Below are 17,631 nucleotides of genomic sequence, written 5' to 3' on the forward strand. Positions count from 1 at the left end.
ATGAGACCCACAGGCCGCCAATTAGCACAGTCCTGACATCCCTAACAGTCCCCGGTGCTCCCTTTCCTTCATGGCAATTCTCTCTGCGAGGCCCGGGCCGGGAAAGACCAGGGAGGGACAGACACAGTGGCTGGGGAAGGGCTTGGAGCCGGCCATCGGCCATCAGCCATGCTGATGAGCATGGACTCTGGGCATTTGTAGGGGCCCTGTGGAAATGGAATCAGTCACACCCCCTGTACCTGTCTAACCCCTCCCCCCTACCCCTTGCCCACCCCCCTGCACATCACTGTACCTTGCTCCCCTTTCTTACCACCCACCCACTCAGGGAAACTAGCAAATAGAGGGGTGATGTCCTCAGGCTGCAGGAGGGGGCCTATTTCATTCGGATGAAAAATAAAATGCCCGAGAAGCTTGGCACATTCAGGGCGCCTGTGACTCTAAGGGGGTCGCACTGACTTCCTGCCAGACCTCCCAGCAGGTGGAAGCGAGGTGGGGAGAGAAGGTCCCTGTTTTATTTTTCCTTCTGGTTCTTAGGCTGCCTACCATTCGCCACACTCACCTCCTAATCCTAACATCGTCCAGTTTATAAAGTGCTCTAATACGTACATCCTGTCATCTTCCAACCTGTGAGGTGGGAATCATCCCCATTTCATAGGTAAGGAAACTGAGGCTCCACACGAGTAAGTGTCTTGCCCACGATCAGCTCGCTTGTCAATGGCGGCATCCAGGGCGGCTGGCCCCGGGTTTAATGTTCTGTACCCCGATTGGGAGGGCTGGCGGCAGCTCCCTGTCACTGGGCTCTCCGGCTCTCCATGGGCCTGCGGGCAGAAAGAGTGTCATTGACGTTCCTAAGGAGTCGGCTGGGGTGGCAGGAGGTTTGGATGGGCTGCTCCGTGTGCATCACCATGTTTTCATTGAGGAAAATTGGCCGAGGGAATAGTCGGACTTGAACGGTTCTCCTGGGATGACATGGACCCGGGACCTTTGAATTCCTCCCTGTTGCTGTGTGATGACCATGCAGCCCCTAATTCTCTCCTGAGTGTGACACAGACGGGGAGCTGAGAGAAGACACGGACACTGTCCACCTGGGCGAGGGGCAGTGACCTCATCTGAGATCAAACCTTAATTCTGCCGTAGTCTGCTGTGTGACTCCAGGCCAGGCTTTTCCCTCTCTGGTCCTCTGGCAACAAAACCAAGGCTATCTCTCTCCTGTGCCCGCTCACTGCTCAGGGAGGCGCCAGCTCCTCAGCAACCTCCTGAAGAAGATGATGGAGGGAAAGAGAAAATGCCCCACACCCCTCACTGGTTTGAAAATTTGACCCAGGGGAGCGGGGGATGTGCAGGTGACTGGGGAGAAGCCCGTGTGTGTGTGTGTGTGTGTGTGTGTGTGTGTGTGTGTGTGTGTGTGTGGTGTAGAATGAAATTGCTAGGAGGCGGGATGAAACCGGCTGGTGTGGACCCAGCCATCCAGCCCTGGCCCACACAGAGTTTGCTTTTCGGTGCCTTTTCCTCTGTTATTTTGGCTTGTTTTCCAAACAAGGGTCAAACGGTCTCCCCCCCAGAAGCAACGGCAGCAGAAGGAAATGCTATTAAAGATGAGTTTGTTAGTGGGCATGATGTGTGGACGAAGTCTTTGGGAGCTTTGGCTGCCAAATAAAGACTTTATTGTTGTCATTCCTCCTTTCCCAAGCTCCCTCCCTCTCTGCTCTCCTCCCTCCCTCCTCCCCTCCCTCCCTCCAATCGGCCTGTCCCTCCCCCTAACCTAGCCTCCCCACCCCAATAGGATCTGGTAGAAGAACAGTCAGGCAAACACAAGCACGCTCACACCACCGGGAGGTCAGAACTTCCAGCGGGCTCTCTGCTGCCACAGCTCCACCGCTGGGTGGGGGGGAAGCAGAGGGAGCCTTGAGCCGTGAGCCTTGAGCCTTGCTGGGGACTCACCCGGAGCTGGGAGCAGAGGCAGGTGTGTGCAGGTAAGCCCCATGGGGAGATGGGGAGGAAGCCCCCTTCCTCCAGCCAGTGTCCTGCCCTGGGCAGCCTGGTTACTGATCTCATCTCCGTCTCCTGCTTCCTTTCAAATGAGCTCAAGTCAGCCTTCCTCGTGGCTTCTTCCCTCTCTCCATCATCCTCTCCCTGTGTATTTGCTGGCTGCAAAAGTTGAACTTTCTTGGTACAGATGTTTGTTGTAGCACGGAGTTATGCTGCACGTAGTATTTTTACACATCACGTATTTCCATAGAAACCAGAATCCAGAGCCCATGTCTCTGCACCTTTCACATACTGTCACGCACTGTCACAGGCACGCACACAAGTTGCACGGGGGCTGCACTTTCATTACACACACACACACACACACACACACACACACACACACACTGCACCTTGTCTCACCCTCTCATGTGCCTCTCCGGCCATAAGAGCAGAGAGAAAGCGTGTCTTCCCACTGAGGTGGCAGAGCCGATGAAAATCATGTGCTGAGCGTAGGCAGAGCAGGGAGGACATGAACAAGAGAGGAGTTGGGAGGGTTTCCTCGTCCTTTAGACCTTAATTGGGTCGGAGGGAGAAAACCGCGCTTTCCAGCCTGCCCAGGACCCGCCTGGCTGCTCTGAAGTTCTGTCTCGCTGGTCCAAACCACCGGCTTTGGGAAAGAAAGAGAAGAAAGGATCCAGCTTCCGAGCCTTGGGGTCCCAGTCCCCAGCTCAGGAGGCAGTTCACTTTTCTGCAGGCAGCCCGACAAAAGCTCTCTTTAAACCATTTCATAATTATCCCAGGAGTCTTTGCAGCAGAGGAAAAACGATAGTACTGTAGTTTCTCAGTGAGTCAGGGAGGGGAAACGGGAGGGGTAACTGAATGGGGCTTGTTTCCAAATAGGTGACCCCTGTCCATCTCAACAAGGGAGAGTTGTCCCCAGGCGGAGGGGAGGGGAGAGTAGGGGGGTTAGGGGAGGAGGGCTAGATCAGGGGCTCCAGATATGGCTGCAGATCTTCACAGTCATCTGGGGGCAGGGGAGGGGGGATTGCGAGGGGACTTACTGAGAACACAGAAGTCTGGACCCCTTGCTCCAGACCTGCTGAACACAGACCTGGGAATCTGTCACTGTGTTAGTACAGATGGCCGGCCAGGGCTGGAGACCCTGGATCAGGCACCTGAGGGAGACCTGTGTGGGGACCAAAGAGCCCGGGGCTCATGGCGTTGCTGGCTGGGCAGAAGGGCTTCGTGGTTTCCTGGACAAGGACTATCTGATGGAGGAGGACCAGAACGCCCCACGTGGGCCACCTCCTCGGGGAGTGGGAGTTGGTGCTGACCCAGGAAAGATCCCCTGTGAGCTCTCCCCTCCATCCTCCTTGCAAGCACCGGCTGCCACATCAGGAGGAGCATCCTGGAGAGAAAGATTCCCCCCACCTGCTCCTCTGCCTGTCCTGAGCCTGGGGCACTGCGCTGGGCCCCTTCCCATCCCGCCAGACCCCTCTCCTCCCGCCCAATCGCTGTCTGTTCTGATGGCCTCACGGGGAGATGGGCTGGACAACAAGGTCTGCCCAGTGGGCATCCCCATTTACTGGGCATGTGAGGGGCGATTCAAGCCTGGAAGGGGCAAAAAAAGCAGATGTGGGAGGTTGGGATGGGAATCATGGGTCACATGGGAAGCCACCTTTGTGCCTCCCCCTCCACATCCCTTCACCTGTGGCAGAAAGGCGGGGGGCAGGGGAGCAGTAGTGTATTGGAGGACAGAGTGAGTATTCCAGGTGGCTGGGGGTTCTATGGTCTCTCCAATTAGTTGGTTCTCAGACCCCAGTGTGGTCTCACACACAGGCCCCAAGTGAGACGAAGTCGCTCTGTGTGAAGGAGCTGGAGGGAGGGGACCCATGAACCCCTACCCACCTGCCAGGATGCCTCCACCTGGTGGGGCGCTGAGCTGCCCTCCGGCCAGGCTGGAGAGAAAGCCACCCCATTGCTCCTAACAACAGCTTAATGTTCAGGGAGCACTCACTTTACACACATTGACTCATTTAAGCCTCAAATCACCACAGAAAGGTGTTAATGCGCCCATTTTACAGATGAGTGAGCTGAGCTTAGTCAAGGTCAGAGGTTTGCCCAAGAGCACCCAGTGACGAAGCTGAAGGGTATCTATAGGGTTAGGCCCCTGATCCCCAAGCACCCAGGCCCGCAGATAGGAGATGGCGAGTCCAGGAGCAGAGCCAGCTCAGTGCTGTGCCCTCTTCTCCCTCCCCACCCCGCCACCCCTCCACCCTTCTCCACCCCCCACCCCTCCACCCTTCCCCACCCTCCTCACCCCTCCAATGGAAACTTGCTCCTCTGCACCGGTGGCCTGAAGCCAAAATATCTTCCCTCTGTTTACACTTTGCCTGTGGTAGAAGCTGGGGAGGCAGATGGTCTCTCCACCCTAGTGTTATATTGATTTTTAGCACCTTTTGAGCTGTAGCACATTTTAAAGTGACTTTTCACACTTGCTCTGACAACAACTGGGTGAGGAATGCAGGGATAGGGACAATTTTATTAACCCCTTTCACAGGTGATAAAACTGAGGCCGAGAGCGGGTTGGGCGACTAGGGAGTGGTGGGCAGGCGGAGGGCCCTCCTCCCGGGGAGAGTTTGCACCGCGAAGCTCTCCCCCCACAGTCCCAGTCAAGCTAAAACTTATGTCGGCCAAAACTTACACCGGATTGCGGGTTGTGTGTAAGTGGCAGCTGCAGATTGCGCCCCCAGGGAAGCGGCAGCTGCACAGTGTCCCTATTGAACTCATGCTCGTGTGCCCATATCAGCCCTCCCATCACCTCAGGCCTCACAAGCCCTACTCACGGGCCTGCAAAGGCTCTAGGGCAGGGGTGGGCAAACTTTGTGACTCGAGGGCCACAATGGCTTCTTAAACTGGACTCAGAAGAAGGAGCTGCGGCCGTGTTTCCCGACGTTGCCATGTTAACACTGCTGCTGGTGAAGGAGCGGAGGGGAGAGCAAGAGACCCTCCGCTCTTTCGGCTCCTTGGGCCGGATAGAACAGCCGAACGGGCCGGATCCGGCCCGTGGGCTGTAGTTTGGCCACGGCTGCTCTAGGGCAACCTAGTTGGCCTGCCTGGCTCCTGCTCACCTGGGCAGAGACCGCCTGACCCTCCTGGCTCCCCCCTCCCCCTGGGCTGCAGGGTGGCTCTCAGAAGCTGGAATGTAGAACAGAAAGGCGGGAATCGAGAATGAGGGTCACGCCCATGTCCCTGGGTGTGGCTCTGGGGCAGGAGGCAGCCCCATTTCCCACGGCAGCGTGGTGGCTGGGTTAAGCCATGGAGGTTTAGGGGTGACCAACTAGGCAGGGAATCTGACAAGAAAGAAAGAAGGATGCCAGTAAGCCGTGTGGAGTATTCCTTTAACGGGGAGACACACCCAACGTGTGTCCAGCCAACCCCAATTCCCGACTCTCCATACAAAACCAATTACCCTTCAACTTTCCCCCAGTGACTTGGAAATCCCGTGTGGACCTCAGCCCAGCCCTGCCCCGAGCCTGTGTATTGCACCAGTCCTGGGCATTCGAACGTGAAATAAATGGGTTCATGAGCTAGACCAGCGGTTCTCAACCTGTGGGTCGTGACCCCTCTGGGGGTCGAACGACCCTTTCACAGGGGTCACCTAAGACCATCGCGGAAAACACATATATAATTACATATTGTTTTTGTGATTAATCACTACGCTTTAATTATGTTCAACTTGTAACAATGAAAATACATCCTGCAGATCAGATATTTACATTACGATTCATCACAGTATCAAAATTACAGTTATGAAGTAGCCACGACAATAATTTTATGGTTGGGGGTCACCACAACATGAGGAACTGTATTAAAGGGTCACGGCATTCGGAAGGTTGAGAACCACCGAGCTAGATAGAGATGAGGCGAGCTCGCTTTACAATCAGCCTCTGGGGCATCTGCTCTTTTATAAACAAACCGGTGGATGAGCGAAGCCCCTGCCATTTGCAGAGCTCAGGCGCTGTGACAGGCCTTCGTGTGCATGACCTCATCTGATCCTCATAGGGATGGGAGCCTGAGGCCTGGGGCGGAGGGGCAGGGCGGGATGCAAGCCCAGATCTCCAATCCTGGAACTGACATTCACACTTCAAACACGCTTGGGAAATGTTCTTAAAGGGAGAGACTGAATTTTGAGCCGGGCAAAGCGATGGCAGTCCCCCCAGAGCAGCAGCGTTCTGAGAGCCAGTGCCCGCGAACAGGGCCCGCTGGGCAGCGTGTCTGGCCCCCCAGCGCTCAGCGACGAGCTCTGAGCTCAGCAGAAGGCTGGGAGGTGGGAGAAATTTAAAAATGACACACACTTGGGACCCATACCCTAAGAGAGCGTATGATTGGGCAGAGCTTCTGGAAGGCAGCAGCACGAGAAAGCGTGACCTTGGGCTTTGGCAGGGGAACGGTGAGTCCCCGAGGAGTTCAGGATTTAGGACAGGACAGTGCACGCCAGAGCTGCGCTGTCAGGACTTCCCTCCAGGGCCAGGCCCCAGCGGGAAGAGGCGTTGCCGGGTGAGAAAAGCCCTAGAAATGAACGCTATTTCCCCGAGAAAGAGGCGTGGCGGCTCGAATGCCCGCGAGCACACAGGGTGGTTCTGCACAGGCTACGAAAAAGGGAGTTAACAGACCCAGTCTCTCTGGGGAGCAGCGCCCCCAGCTTTTCCTAGGGAGCCCCCATCTGCTGTGGGAGGGGCCTGGCCAGCCCCCCGAGGTCTGAATGTAAAGGCTCAGGACTGTGGGCAGATCCTAACTTCCTGAAGGGTGTGGGAGGGCGGGCGGTGGGATGAGGAAGGCCTGTGCTCATTTCTGAGGGAAGGAGTGGGGGGCTGGTGTGCAGGCAGAGCTGTGACTCACCCGTGACCCTGTCACTCCTGCCCATGAGGCCTGGAGCCACTGAGAAACACCCCTGGCAAGGCCAGGGTCACCCATAGAGGGGGCTCCCGCTGGAAGCTCTGGACCCGTTTCCTGCTTAACTCGGGGCCCAGGACCCGGCAGAGGCTGTGCTGACAGAGCAAGGCCAGGAAACTGGGAGCCTCTTTGGGGCAGGGCTTCTCCCATCGTGAGAGATTGTTTATTTCAGGTTTCTGGGGGATAAGAAAATAAATGCCCAAACAAAAAGTTCCAGGGTCACAACAATTGGGGCTTTTAAAAATGTTTGTTTTTAGTATACGAATGCTTTAACTGCCTCCTTAAAATTGATATGCAAAATGATGGTGTTAACTATATAATAAAAGCCTAAGAGACCCTTATGGCAGAATGACTAGAATGACCGGTCGCTATGATGCGCACTGACCACTAGGGGGCAGACGCTCAATGCAGGAGCTGCCCCCTGGTGGTCAGTGAGCTCCCATAGGGGGAGTGCTACTCAGCCAGAAGCCGGGCTCACAGCTGGTGAGCACAGCGGTGGTGGCAGGAGCCTCTCCCTCCTCCATGGCAGGCAGCGCTAAGGAGCAGTGAGCAGGTGGGCAGTAAGGAGCAAGGGGTCCTGGACTGTGAGAGGGCGCAGGCCGGGCTGAGGCCCCCCCCCCCAGGGCACGTATTTCATGCACCAGGCCTCTAGTTAAGAAAATTATAGGACTTATGAAATAGTCATTCATGGTTCATCAAGTGGCGTTGGTCCGGCCTCAAGACGCCAAGTGTAGTTTTACGATGACTGCCTTCTCTTTCCCGCCCTCTCATGTGTCCCTGGGACTGTTGTAGCCCTGACTGTAGATAAAGCGAGAATCCAACAGCAGCTCCTTTGTGACCGGAGGCCCAGGAAAAGGGGCCCTCTTGGTCCCCGTGGGGGAGCCGGCCTGGGCAGAGAGAGGGAGGTGGAGAGGCAACAGAGTCTGCAGGCAACCTCTTCCCTGCTTCCTCCTAGTGTGTCTGTCTGCCTTCCCTCCCTTCCTCCCTCCTTCCTTCCTTCCTTCCTTCCTTCCTTCCTTCCTTCCTTCCTTCCTTCCTGTGCTCAGGGTACTATATATACAGGCTTACACAGGCACACAGAGCACATACAAACATGAGTTTGCCTCTGTATGGTATAGAAGTGTGTGTGTGTATGCAGAGAAGTGTGTATGTGTGTGCGCAGAGAAGTGTGTATGTGTGTGTATGCAGAGAAGTGTGTATGTGTGTGCGCAGAGAAGTGTGTATGTGTGTGTATGCAGAGAAGTGTGTATGTGTGTGCGCAGAGAAGTGTGTGTGTGTGTGTGTGTGTGCACATGTATGCAGGCTGGAAGTCAGGATGTGCATGTGAAAAGTGTGGGAGACTCCCTCCAGCCCTCCAGGCTTGTGCTCTCCCTTCTTTCCTGTTTCTTTTTACATTCAGCTCCTTCGGAGCACCTGGCTGGGACTGAGCAGCTGGTGAGGGGCTTCTATTGTCTTCCTCTGAGCAAAGCCGGCACCGAGTCAGCCACTCATGCAGGGAGGAGTCTCAGTGGATGTGGGCTCAAAGGAAAGAGAGCGGGTGGCCTGGACAGAGGCAGTGATCATAGGGTCTGGATGCAGCGGGGGACACACTCCAGCCCAATCTATCTCAGAGAAACCCAGGAAGCCTGCATCCCCAGGGTGTCCCAGATCCCTGAAGGGGGCGGGGAAGACACCACAATTGTGAAGAAGCAGCCAGAGGGGCCGGGAGAAGCAATGTGGGAATGACGACCCGATTGGAGACCAGAGGGCTGTCATAAGGATGAGGGCTCTGGGGAGGGGGTGGTACATGAACCCCCTTCCTGGGCCCTTCCCAGTCAGGCCAGGGGAGAGGCCTATGGGAGCTGCCACTATGCGTCTGCTAGCCCAAGTCTATTGCTATTTTCCCAGCTTAGTTCAACTATAACCACATGGTCCCATTGGGGACAATGGGAAGGGCAACCCCAAAATATCCTCCAGCAGCCTATTCCCCTGTCACTGAGGCTGGCAGGAAGCTCTTCTTGGTCCCTCCACACGACCAACTCCAGCGCACAGAACAGCCATGCCTCCCAGCCGGTGTGGCTCCGTTGGTTGGGCACCATCCCATGCACAGGAGGTTGTGGGTTTGACTCTGGTCAGGGCACATGCCAGGGTTGTGGCCTTGAGCCTTAGTGGGGCCTGTGCAGGAGGCAGCCAATCGATGTTTCTCTCTCATTGATGTTTCTATCTCTCTCCCTCTCCCTTCCTCTCTCTGAAATCAATAAAAACATATTTTAAAAAAAAGAGAGAGAGAGAGAGAGAGAGCAGCAATAACAGGCCACAAGAAATGAAAGTGATTTCCCCACAGCTTTCAAGCTCTTCCTTGTTTTCTTTCCAGAAGCCTCCACATCTGTGGGGGAATTCTTGGTGTGTATCCTGCTGGCAAGGGCCAGTGTTCGCTGAGCCGAGTGCAGTGGGTGAGGGACACGCAGGGGGGACACACACGTGTCTGCAGCCCTTTCCTTCCTTCCCAGAATCTCCACGGGCCCCACCCTGGAAGGCAGGAGCCCTGGCCCTGCTATGAAATAACTTCCTGGCCTCGGCAGCCACTTCCTCCCTCCAGTACTCAGGGTTTATAAACAGTAGAGTCTGCATGTCATTGGTGGATTTCAAACCAGTTTTTAGCAATGCAACTTTATTTTTCAAATGAGTGCTTTGGTTAAACATAGATAGATAGATATAGATATAGATATAGATATAGATATAGATATAGATATAGATATAGATATAGATATAGATATAGATATAGATATAGATATAGATATAGATATATTATGGACATGGATATGGATATGGATATGGATATGGATATGGATATGGATATGGATATGGATATGGATATGGATATGGATATGGATATGGATATGGATATGATATGATATGGATATGGATATGGATGTAGATGTAGATAAAGATATAGATATACATCAGATTAAAATAACACAGAGCTGCTCGGGTTGGCACAGGTTGAGCTGGGTGTCCCAGGGCCAGCTCCTTGGTCTCCCTCCCTCCATAGAAATGGGGGCACCATTGAAAACCATTGAGCTGTGTGATCTCTAAGGACACGTCTGGATTGTAACCCCCGCCCCCCCGCCCCCCCCCCCCCCTCATGGCTCATATGCCCTAACTCCCTCTTATGAGGACAGGACTGATTTTCTCGCGCTGCAGAGGGGGAGCCTGAGGGCTGGAGGGCAAGCGCAGGACTCCTGCTTCACCCCCCGGTGTGCTTTCTGCAGGAGGGCTCCCTCCCAGAGCGGGCTGAGCACACTGGGTGGCGAGGCCTCCGGCAGGGAACCCAGACCCTCGAGCCCTGGTTACTTTCTCACCTGCTGGATACAGGCGAACAGGGAAATGCTCCACAGGCCCCTCCAGAGCCCCCCGGGAGCCGTCCTGGCTACTTGAACTGCAAAGTCATGGCCTCTAATTGCTGAGGCCCAACTGGCTAATGACCTTCCGCATCTCTCCCTGCAGGTGCATCACCCGGATCATGAGGTCATCTCTCTCCTTGCTCCTCCCACTTCTCCTCATCTTGGCCTCAGTGACCAAAGGTCAGCCAACAAGGCGACCAAAACCCGGGGGCAGGCCCAGGCCCAGGCCGAGGCCCAGGCCCACACCATCGAAGCCTACCGACCTGCCTCCTCCCCTCCCACCAGGCCCTCCGTCTCTCTTTGCTGACTGTCCCCGGGAATGCTACTGCCCCCATGACTTCCCGTCTGCCCTCTACTGTGACAGCCGCAACCTCAGGAAGGTGCCTGTCATCCCACCCCGCATCCATTACCTCTATCTCCAGAGCAACTTTATAACTGAGCTCCCAGTGGAGTCCTTCAAGAACGCCTCGGACCTGCGGTGGGTCAACCTGGACAACAACAAGATCAGCAAGGTGGACCAGAAGGTGCTGGAGAAGCTACCCAGCCTGGCGTTCCTCTACATGGAGAAGAACCAGCTGAAAGAGGTGCCCTCCGCCCTGCCCCGGAACCTGGAGCAGCTGAGGCTGAGCCAGAACCAGATCTCCAAGATTCCCCCGGGGGTCTTCAGCAAGCTGGAGAACCTACTGCTCCTGGACCTCCAGCACAACCAGCTGAATGACAACGTCCTCAAGCCTGACACCTTCCAGGGCCTCAAGAAACTCATGCAGCTCAACCTGGCCCACAACGAACTGAAGAAGATGCCCCCCAAGGTCCCCAAAGCCCTTCACCAGCTCTACCTGGACAGCAACCAGATCGCGACCATCCCTAACGGATACTTCAAGGCCTTCCCCAACCTCGCCTTCATTCGCCTTAACTACAACAAGCTGTCCGACAGGGGGCTCCCCAAGAACTCCTTTAACCTCTCCAATCTGCTGGTGCTCCACCTGTCCCACAACAAGATCAGCAGCGTGCCTGCCATTAACAACAAGCTGGAGCACCTGTACCTCAACAACAACCACATCGAGAGTGAGTGGGGGGGCGGGGCCAGGCCCGGGCGGGAGGCTGGGGACTCGCCACGTCAGCCTGTTCTCAGGAGCCGGAGGGTGGGGGTGTGCAAGAGACACCCTGCTTGACCCTGGACTTCAAGCCACGGCCTTACCACTCGCTATCTGCATGAGCTTGGACAGATAGTTGGCCTCCCTGGGAAGTTCCCTCCTCTGTAAAGTGAGAATGGTAATAATATCATCAACTTGGTATGAGGATGTAGTCGTTTACCGTGGATGCCGTGCCCCGAATGCCATGGCTGGAGGGTGCTCGCTTCTCTTCCTCCATCTCTTCTCATCAGCCCCAACTTCTCTGCCCTCCAGATCTGTCGGTAGGGTGGACACGGAATACAGTCCTGGACATTCTCCTAAAAGCAGAACAGTGACATTTACATGCCCACTCTGAAAAAAAATAAAAAATGCCCTCTCTGAAATGCCCGGGCCTGTCCGCCGCGGACACTGGCAGCTGAGTGAGATGGCATCCCCCCAAGTCTGCGCCTAGCTTCTGAAGCATCTGTAAAAGGTATACACAGAGAGGCAGCCGGACAGGGTGGGCAAAAGTAGGTTCATAATAATGATCAACAGTACAATAATAAATAAATAAATAATACTACAGAATAAACGCTGTTTCAACTGTAAGCCTGCTTTTGCCCACCCCTGTATATGCCGGGTCCGCCCCTGGTGAAAATGCGGCAGCCAGGAAAACACACTGGTAGGGGGGGCTTTCAGAGTCCATCTGGGGAGCTGGAGTAGCTAGTTGTGTAAGGCGGTACGCTGAAGGCAGGACTCCCCTCCGCTGCTTTTACAGGGTCCTGGGCTATGGGGTATCCATTGCAGCCCAAAAGAACAGACTAGTTTTGCTTCCATCAACAATGTCAGCTCTAAGTTGAGTGTCAGGAGAAAGGCTTAAAATCAAAAGTACCAATATGACCTGGCCATGGGAGCACATCAGGGGTGCAGCCGCTGCAGAGATGAAGGGGCCAAAGGGAAAGGGAAGCTCCCCTCAAATCACCATAGGAACCCTTAGTTGCCCAGCCCAACGGGGTGAGGGAGATTGTTGAGTGTCTACAACCTGGAAGCAAGTGGTGGCGAGAACAGGCTTTGCTCACTCGTCTGGGATAATTACAGAGTGAGAGGGGCTTCTAACATCTGGCAAGAAACAAACTCGGGGAGTAAACGGAGGCCGCTCATTGCTCCCCGGGATGCTGGATAGGCCGAAAGTATAGCCAGAAGCCACATAACTGACAGGTCTGTCCCGGTGGAAGAACAGGCTTCTGGGGACAGCCAGCCTCCTGAGGGTGAACTCGGAAAAATCAACGCACCCTCACCGTGTCGCCGGTCCGGGAGCTGAGCATCAGGGCGGTCCCCTGACGGGCCAACATGACAGAGGCTGTAAGAAAATCCCCGTCAGGCTCTCTCTGCTGCCCCAGTGGCGAAGAGAGAAAAACAACGGCCCCGCAGATGATAAATGAGGCCAGGCTTAGGGGAATAAAATTTCATTTCCTTGCTGCATCTGATGTCATCTAGCAAGAGGTGAAGGAGAAAATGAAATCTCATTTTCCACTGGAAAGCCCAGGATCAGTAATCACGTCAGAATCAATAGGCTCAGCCAGCCCCTCGGGCCCTGTGCCCTCCCCATACCCCCTTCCCTTCCTGGCAGCCCTGTGTCAGTTACTGGGACCACCTTCTGCCCATCCATGTGCCTCAGGTCCAGGCCACAGGACCCTCCCACACCCACCTGCCGGCTCAGATCTCGCCTCACCCCACTCTCTCCCCACTGCAGCTAGATCCGTCTTTCTACAATATAAGCCTTGTGATCGGCTCCTTCCAGATTTCACCCCCAGGACACCATAGTTCACATATCCTACCATCCCTGTCACAACAGCAGCCCTGCTCAATACCAGTCCTCAGGCTGAAGATCAAAGCCCGTCCTTAGTGAAATCGCTGAAAGCCGACCATAATTGGGGGCCATAGCTCACCTTTCCAGCTCACTCTCCCTGTTTCATCACACTTCATCATACTGTGCTGTTCACTACTCCCAGATTCTCCCGTGATCCTTTTGGCCCCCACAACTCTTTGCAAATAGGTTCCTCTATCAAAACCCCAGCCCCAGGCCTCCCCCTGCTATAATCCTACCCAACTTTGAAGGCTCAACTCACAGCTTTCTTCCTCCGTGACTCCTCAGAGTAAATCTCCAGTAACCACTGTGGATCAATTCCAACTTGATTAATTAATTTTATAACGAGTAACCGGGCCTAGCGGTAAGGGTCGACTATCCAGCGTCACACATTCCTACTGTCGGCCAGTTCCCGGGAGAAGTCTAGTCCTGACTCTCAGTCGTCCACCCTCTCCTTCCTCATCTCAGTGCCCTCGGCCCTGGCCCCGCCCTCCTCTCCTGCTCACCTCTCCCCTTCTCTCTCCATAGAGATCAACGGGACCCAGATTTGCCCTTACAACCTGTTCACCTTCCGGGACTTCTCGGATCTGGAGAACGTGCCACACCTGCGCTACCTGAGGCTGGACGGGAACTACCTGAAGCCGCCCATCCCGCTGGACCTCATGATGTGCTTCCGCCTGCTGCAGTCCGTGGTCATCTAGGCCTGGCTCTGCCCTGCGTCCTCTCCGATCGCCCTTGAAGGCTGGTGGCCCAGGCGCCGGGCCCACCACTCATCTTCTCTGTCTCCCTGTCTTTCTCCCCGCTTTGCCTTTCTCAGCCCACCTTCCTGAGGCGGGACGAGCCACAGCCTCAGGACCGAGACCTCCCAGGCCTTGGGGGGTCCACCCAGCCCAGAGACACCCACTGCATGCTGACCCTCTGGCCCAGAGCACAGGTGTCTGTTTAAAAATTTCATAGTCCCTGCTGGCCCTGCTTCCCCGTCACTCCTGGGTAAGTCTGGGCCTGGACTGACATCTGGATCTCAGCCCTGGTGAAGCAAGAAAATGGTCCGGAGTGGCCCAGAGGTGAGGCTCAGGAAGCTCTGCAGGGACTCCTCCTGCGTGGGCAGCTCTGGCCCCAAAGGACCACAGCACCAGGTCCCATTGGCCAAGGATCTGCCTTGCAAAGTGCTGCTCCGCCACCTGTCCGCGGGCACCAGACATCGCCGCCAGCCCGTGTCCTCCAGAAAGGAAGGCAGGGCATGGCCGGGGAGGGCAGAGGGGCAGGTTCCCGCAAGGGCCTGCACCCGGCCTACTCTTCACGGGGAGGAGCTGGGCCCTCTCTCTCCAGGGTGAACGCAGCTCACACCCTCCTAACGGGGCCTCCTTGTTCCAAGAGGAAGAGTGGGGAGGACCAGTCCAGGAGAAGCCTGGCTGGGGAACCAGGAATCAGCCAGGGGGAGTGGGGTGGGAGTCAGAGCCCTGGGACGTGCCCGTGGGGTGCGAAGGGGTCCTTCAGCCCCCTGGCCACTCTGAACAAGAGGCCTAATGCCTGGGGATCACCATGTCCCAGTGGAGGGCGCAGAGCCACCCCCCTCCCCACCTCCCCCCCGCCGCCATCTGTTCTCTATCAGTGGGGACGACCCAATCCTTTCCACCCCAGAGAGGTTCCTGAGAAACCCGAGAGAAGGGGTGGGCATCCGGAGATCTTCCAGAAGCTTCTTCCACGTGTGCACATTGGCCTCCCCCTAAGACAGACACATCAGTGACACCTGGTGGCTGATGTGGGACAGAGATGGCCCCTCCTCTTCACCACCCTGGGGGTGATTTTCCAAGGTCAAGGACTCCCAACTTGAAGAGCCAGGGGCCCTGTGCATGGTCTCTCTCTCCTCTGGGTCTAAAGGGCACAGAGCTACAGTGGCCCTGAGTTGGGAATGCGGTGGAGGAGGGGGGGCTTGTTCCATGATGGGGGAGCAATGGTGGGAACCTTGGGGGCCCAGGTGAGGATGCAGTCTGCTCCTGATTGCTGTCTGACCTTGCCGCGCCTTCCGCTCTCGGCTCCCACAGGCTGTACACCCCGCCAAGGCCCCTCTAGCGCTCACGTTCCATTCTGCGGCTCCACTTAGGCCCTTGCTCAATGCAAGGCAAGTCCTCAGCATTCTCTCCCTCCCTTGCAGTTATTTATTCCCTGGACGGACTGTCCCTCCCCCAAAGTTCCCACCCTCCCTGCCTGGCCCACGTGCAGCTTGGCCAGCCTCAAGGGGACCTGGGCCCCAGGGCTGACTCACCTAGGCCTTCCTCTGACCTGCCTCTAGGGGGTGCTGCCCCTCCACAGTCCCGGAGGGTGTATGCGGGTGGCTGGCGTGGATGTTCTAGAAATGAGTGGTACTCAGTGCCTCCCCTCAACACAGGTTTAGAAAAGGTCCAGAGATTTTAAATTGTATTAAGCTAGACCCCTAACTTCAAGAAGCTCCCATTAGACTCTTTCTCGTTGTCCTCTTGTGCTAGTTTACAGAAACGGAGCGCATTTTACCCCAGCCCCCTTCCCCTGCTCCCATGAGGGCCTCATCTTCCGCTGCAGCTGGCTTCTCCGAGGCTCCTGCTTAGAGTCAGTGCAGTCCCGGGGCTGTAAGCAGCCTGGTGCTCCGGCCTGGATAAGCCCCTCTGCACCTTGGTCACACCTTTAACCTCAGCCCCTCTGAGGAGGCCCTCGGGGAGCACAGCCCTGTGGCTCCGGGAGGGGGGCCTTCTCCTGCCCCTGCAGACCCAGCAGCAACACAAGCACCATCACCCCTTCCCTCCATTGCTCCCTGCGGCTGTGAGCCAGAGAGGATTCCAGTTAAACTGACTTGACAGCAACCCCCTCTTTCTGTCCCCCCACCGCCCACACACATGCTGTGCTGGTTTCCCGTGGGTTTCAGGAAGCTCCCCGCCCCCCCTCCCCACAGCACACACAGGCTGGGCCCGGTGCTGTTGCCTCTGCACGCCCAGCCGCACAGGTGGGTGTCTGTGTGTACTCTGTCCATATGGCTGTCCTCCTGGGAGACCGCGTGGCTCTGTGAACCAGCTCCCGCGTTGCAGCGCGCTTCACAGCAGAGGAAATAAAGGAATATGAGAGCATCCAGCTTGGACTGGGCCCTGTGAACAGGTCGGGAATAATCCCCCAAGGTCCCTCTGCCGCCCCCTTCCTCCTCCCGCCATCCCCTCTCCCCGTGCTCTGAGCCGATGGGTGGGGAAAGGGTCTTAGTCTTAAGAAACTCTAAGTAAACGATTCCAAAGCCTTTTCTTGGTGACTTTCCCCCAAAACTTACAATTCTCGTGAAAAATTATTCCCAAAGTCTGACCAGAAATCTGACAGCTACATTGGAGGCCCAAAGGCCCAGGACTTTCAACCCACAGATGCCAAATGGTTGAGCGTCTCCCAAAGGCTCAGCTCTGAGCCAAAAACGGAAGACGCAAAGCAGACACCGCCCCTGACCAGGTGACGGGCGCAGACTGGCCGAGATGCCGTGTAAAACCCGAAGCAGTGGCAGCACTGCCTCAGGCCACAACCCAGGGCCACCTCATCTGGGAGGACTGACAGGCTGTGCAAGGTGTCTGTCCACAGAAGGGCGAGAGGAGGGCACCCCTAAGTCTCCCTTCAGATGGAAGGTTCTAGAAGTAGGCGTGTGATCCTCCCAACCTACATCTTCTTTAGGATGCTGCCCTCACCCTGCCTCTAACACAGCGGTTCTCAACCTGTGGGCCGCGACACCTTTGGCGGTCGAACGACCCTTTCACAGGGGTCGCCTAAGACCATCCTGCATATCAGATATTTACATTGCGATTCATAACAGCAGCAACATTACAGTGATGAAGTAGCAACGGAAATAATTTTATGGTTGGGTCACAACATGAGGAGCTGTATTTAAAGGGCCAGAAGGTTGAGAACCACTGCTCTAACACCTGCCTCAGTTCAATCCAGCAAGTTGTCTGTAGACTTCAGCTGCGTGCAAGGTTCCCAGCGCAGAATTCAAGGGGAGGGAACACCTATCCCGTGCCCATGAGCAACGCATCGCTGGATAAAGGGGGAAATCCATCCCTTAGTAACTGCGTGTCTGACGAGCTAGAATAATGCCATGGTGGAGAGGCCCGCCGCTCTGCCAGAGAGAACCCAGGAAGGCTCCTCTCGCGGGAGCTGTATCTTAAGGTCTTAGGGCTGAACAGGACTGTGCAGGTGGGACGAGGGGGGAGAGGACATAGGAGGGAGGGGAAAGGTGGGAAGGATTGGCGTGTAGCCTGTAGGGTGTGTGTGTGTATGTGTGTGTGTGTGTGAGAGAGAGAGAGAGAGAGAGAGAGAGAGAGAGAGAGAGAGAGAGAGAGAG

The 17,631-nt window shown here is 55.9% G+C and overlaps 1 protein-coding gene across 2 annotated transcripts; it reads left to right on the plus strand.

Moving 5' to 3' along the window:
- Positions 1-1,798: 1,798 nt before the first annotated feature.
- LOC118673443 (proline and arginine rich end leucine rich repeat protein) lies at positions 1,799-16,744 on the plus strand. Of its 2 annotated transcripts, none has more exons than XM_036344213.1 (3): positions 1,799-1,963; positions 10,414-11,375; positions 13,818-16,744. In XM_036344213.1, exons 2-3 carry the CDS (start codon positions 10,430-10,432, stop codon positions 13,988-13,990), a joined length of 1,119 nt encoding a protein of 372 aa, XP_036200106.1. In that variant the 5' UTR covers positions 1,799-1,963; positions 10,414-10,429; the 3' UTR covers positions 13,991-16,744. The 2 variants fall into 2 exon arrangements, with proteins under 2 accessions (XP_036200106.1, XP_036200105.1); XM_036344212.1 differs by having other exon boundaries at positions 1,799-1,973; positions 13,818-16,743.
- The last annotated feature ends 887 nt before the right edge of the window (positions 16,745-17,631 follow it).

The sequence above is a fragment of the Myotis myotis genome, unplaced genomic scaffold (assembly GCF_014108235.1).
Source record: "Myotis myotis isolate mMyoMyo1 unplaced genomic scaffold, mMyoMyo1.p scaffold_m19_p_18, whole genome shotgun sequence".
Taxonomy (NCBI): Eukaryota; Metazoa; Chordata; class Mammalia; order Chiroptera; family Vespertilionidae; genus Myotis; species Myotis myotis.

Excerpts from the sequence above, each read along its gene's own strand:
- LOC118673443 (XM_036344213.1), top strand. The coding sequence starts at position 10,430 with ATGAGGTCATCTCTCTCCTTGCTCCTCCCACTTCTCCTCATCTTGGCC. Across the intron at positions 11,376-13,817 it reads CAACAACAACCACATCGAGA|AGATCAACGGGACCCAGATT; the intron begins GTGAGTGGGGGG and ends CTCTCTCCATAG.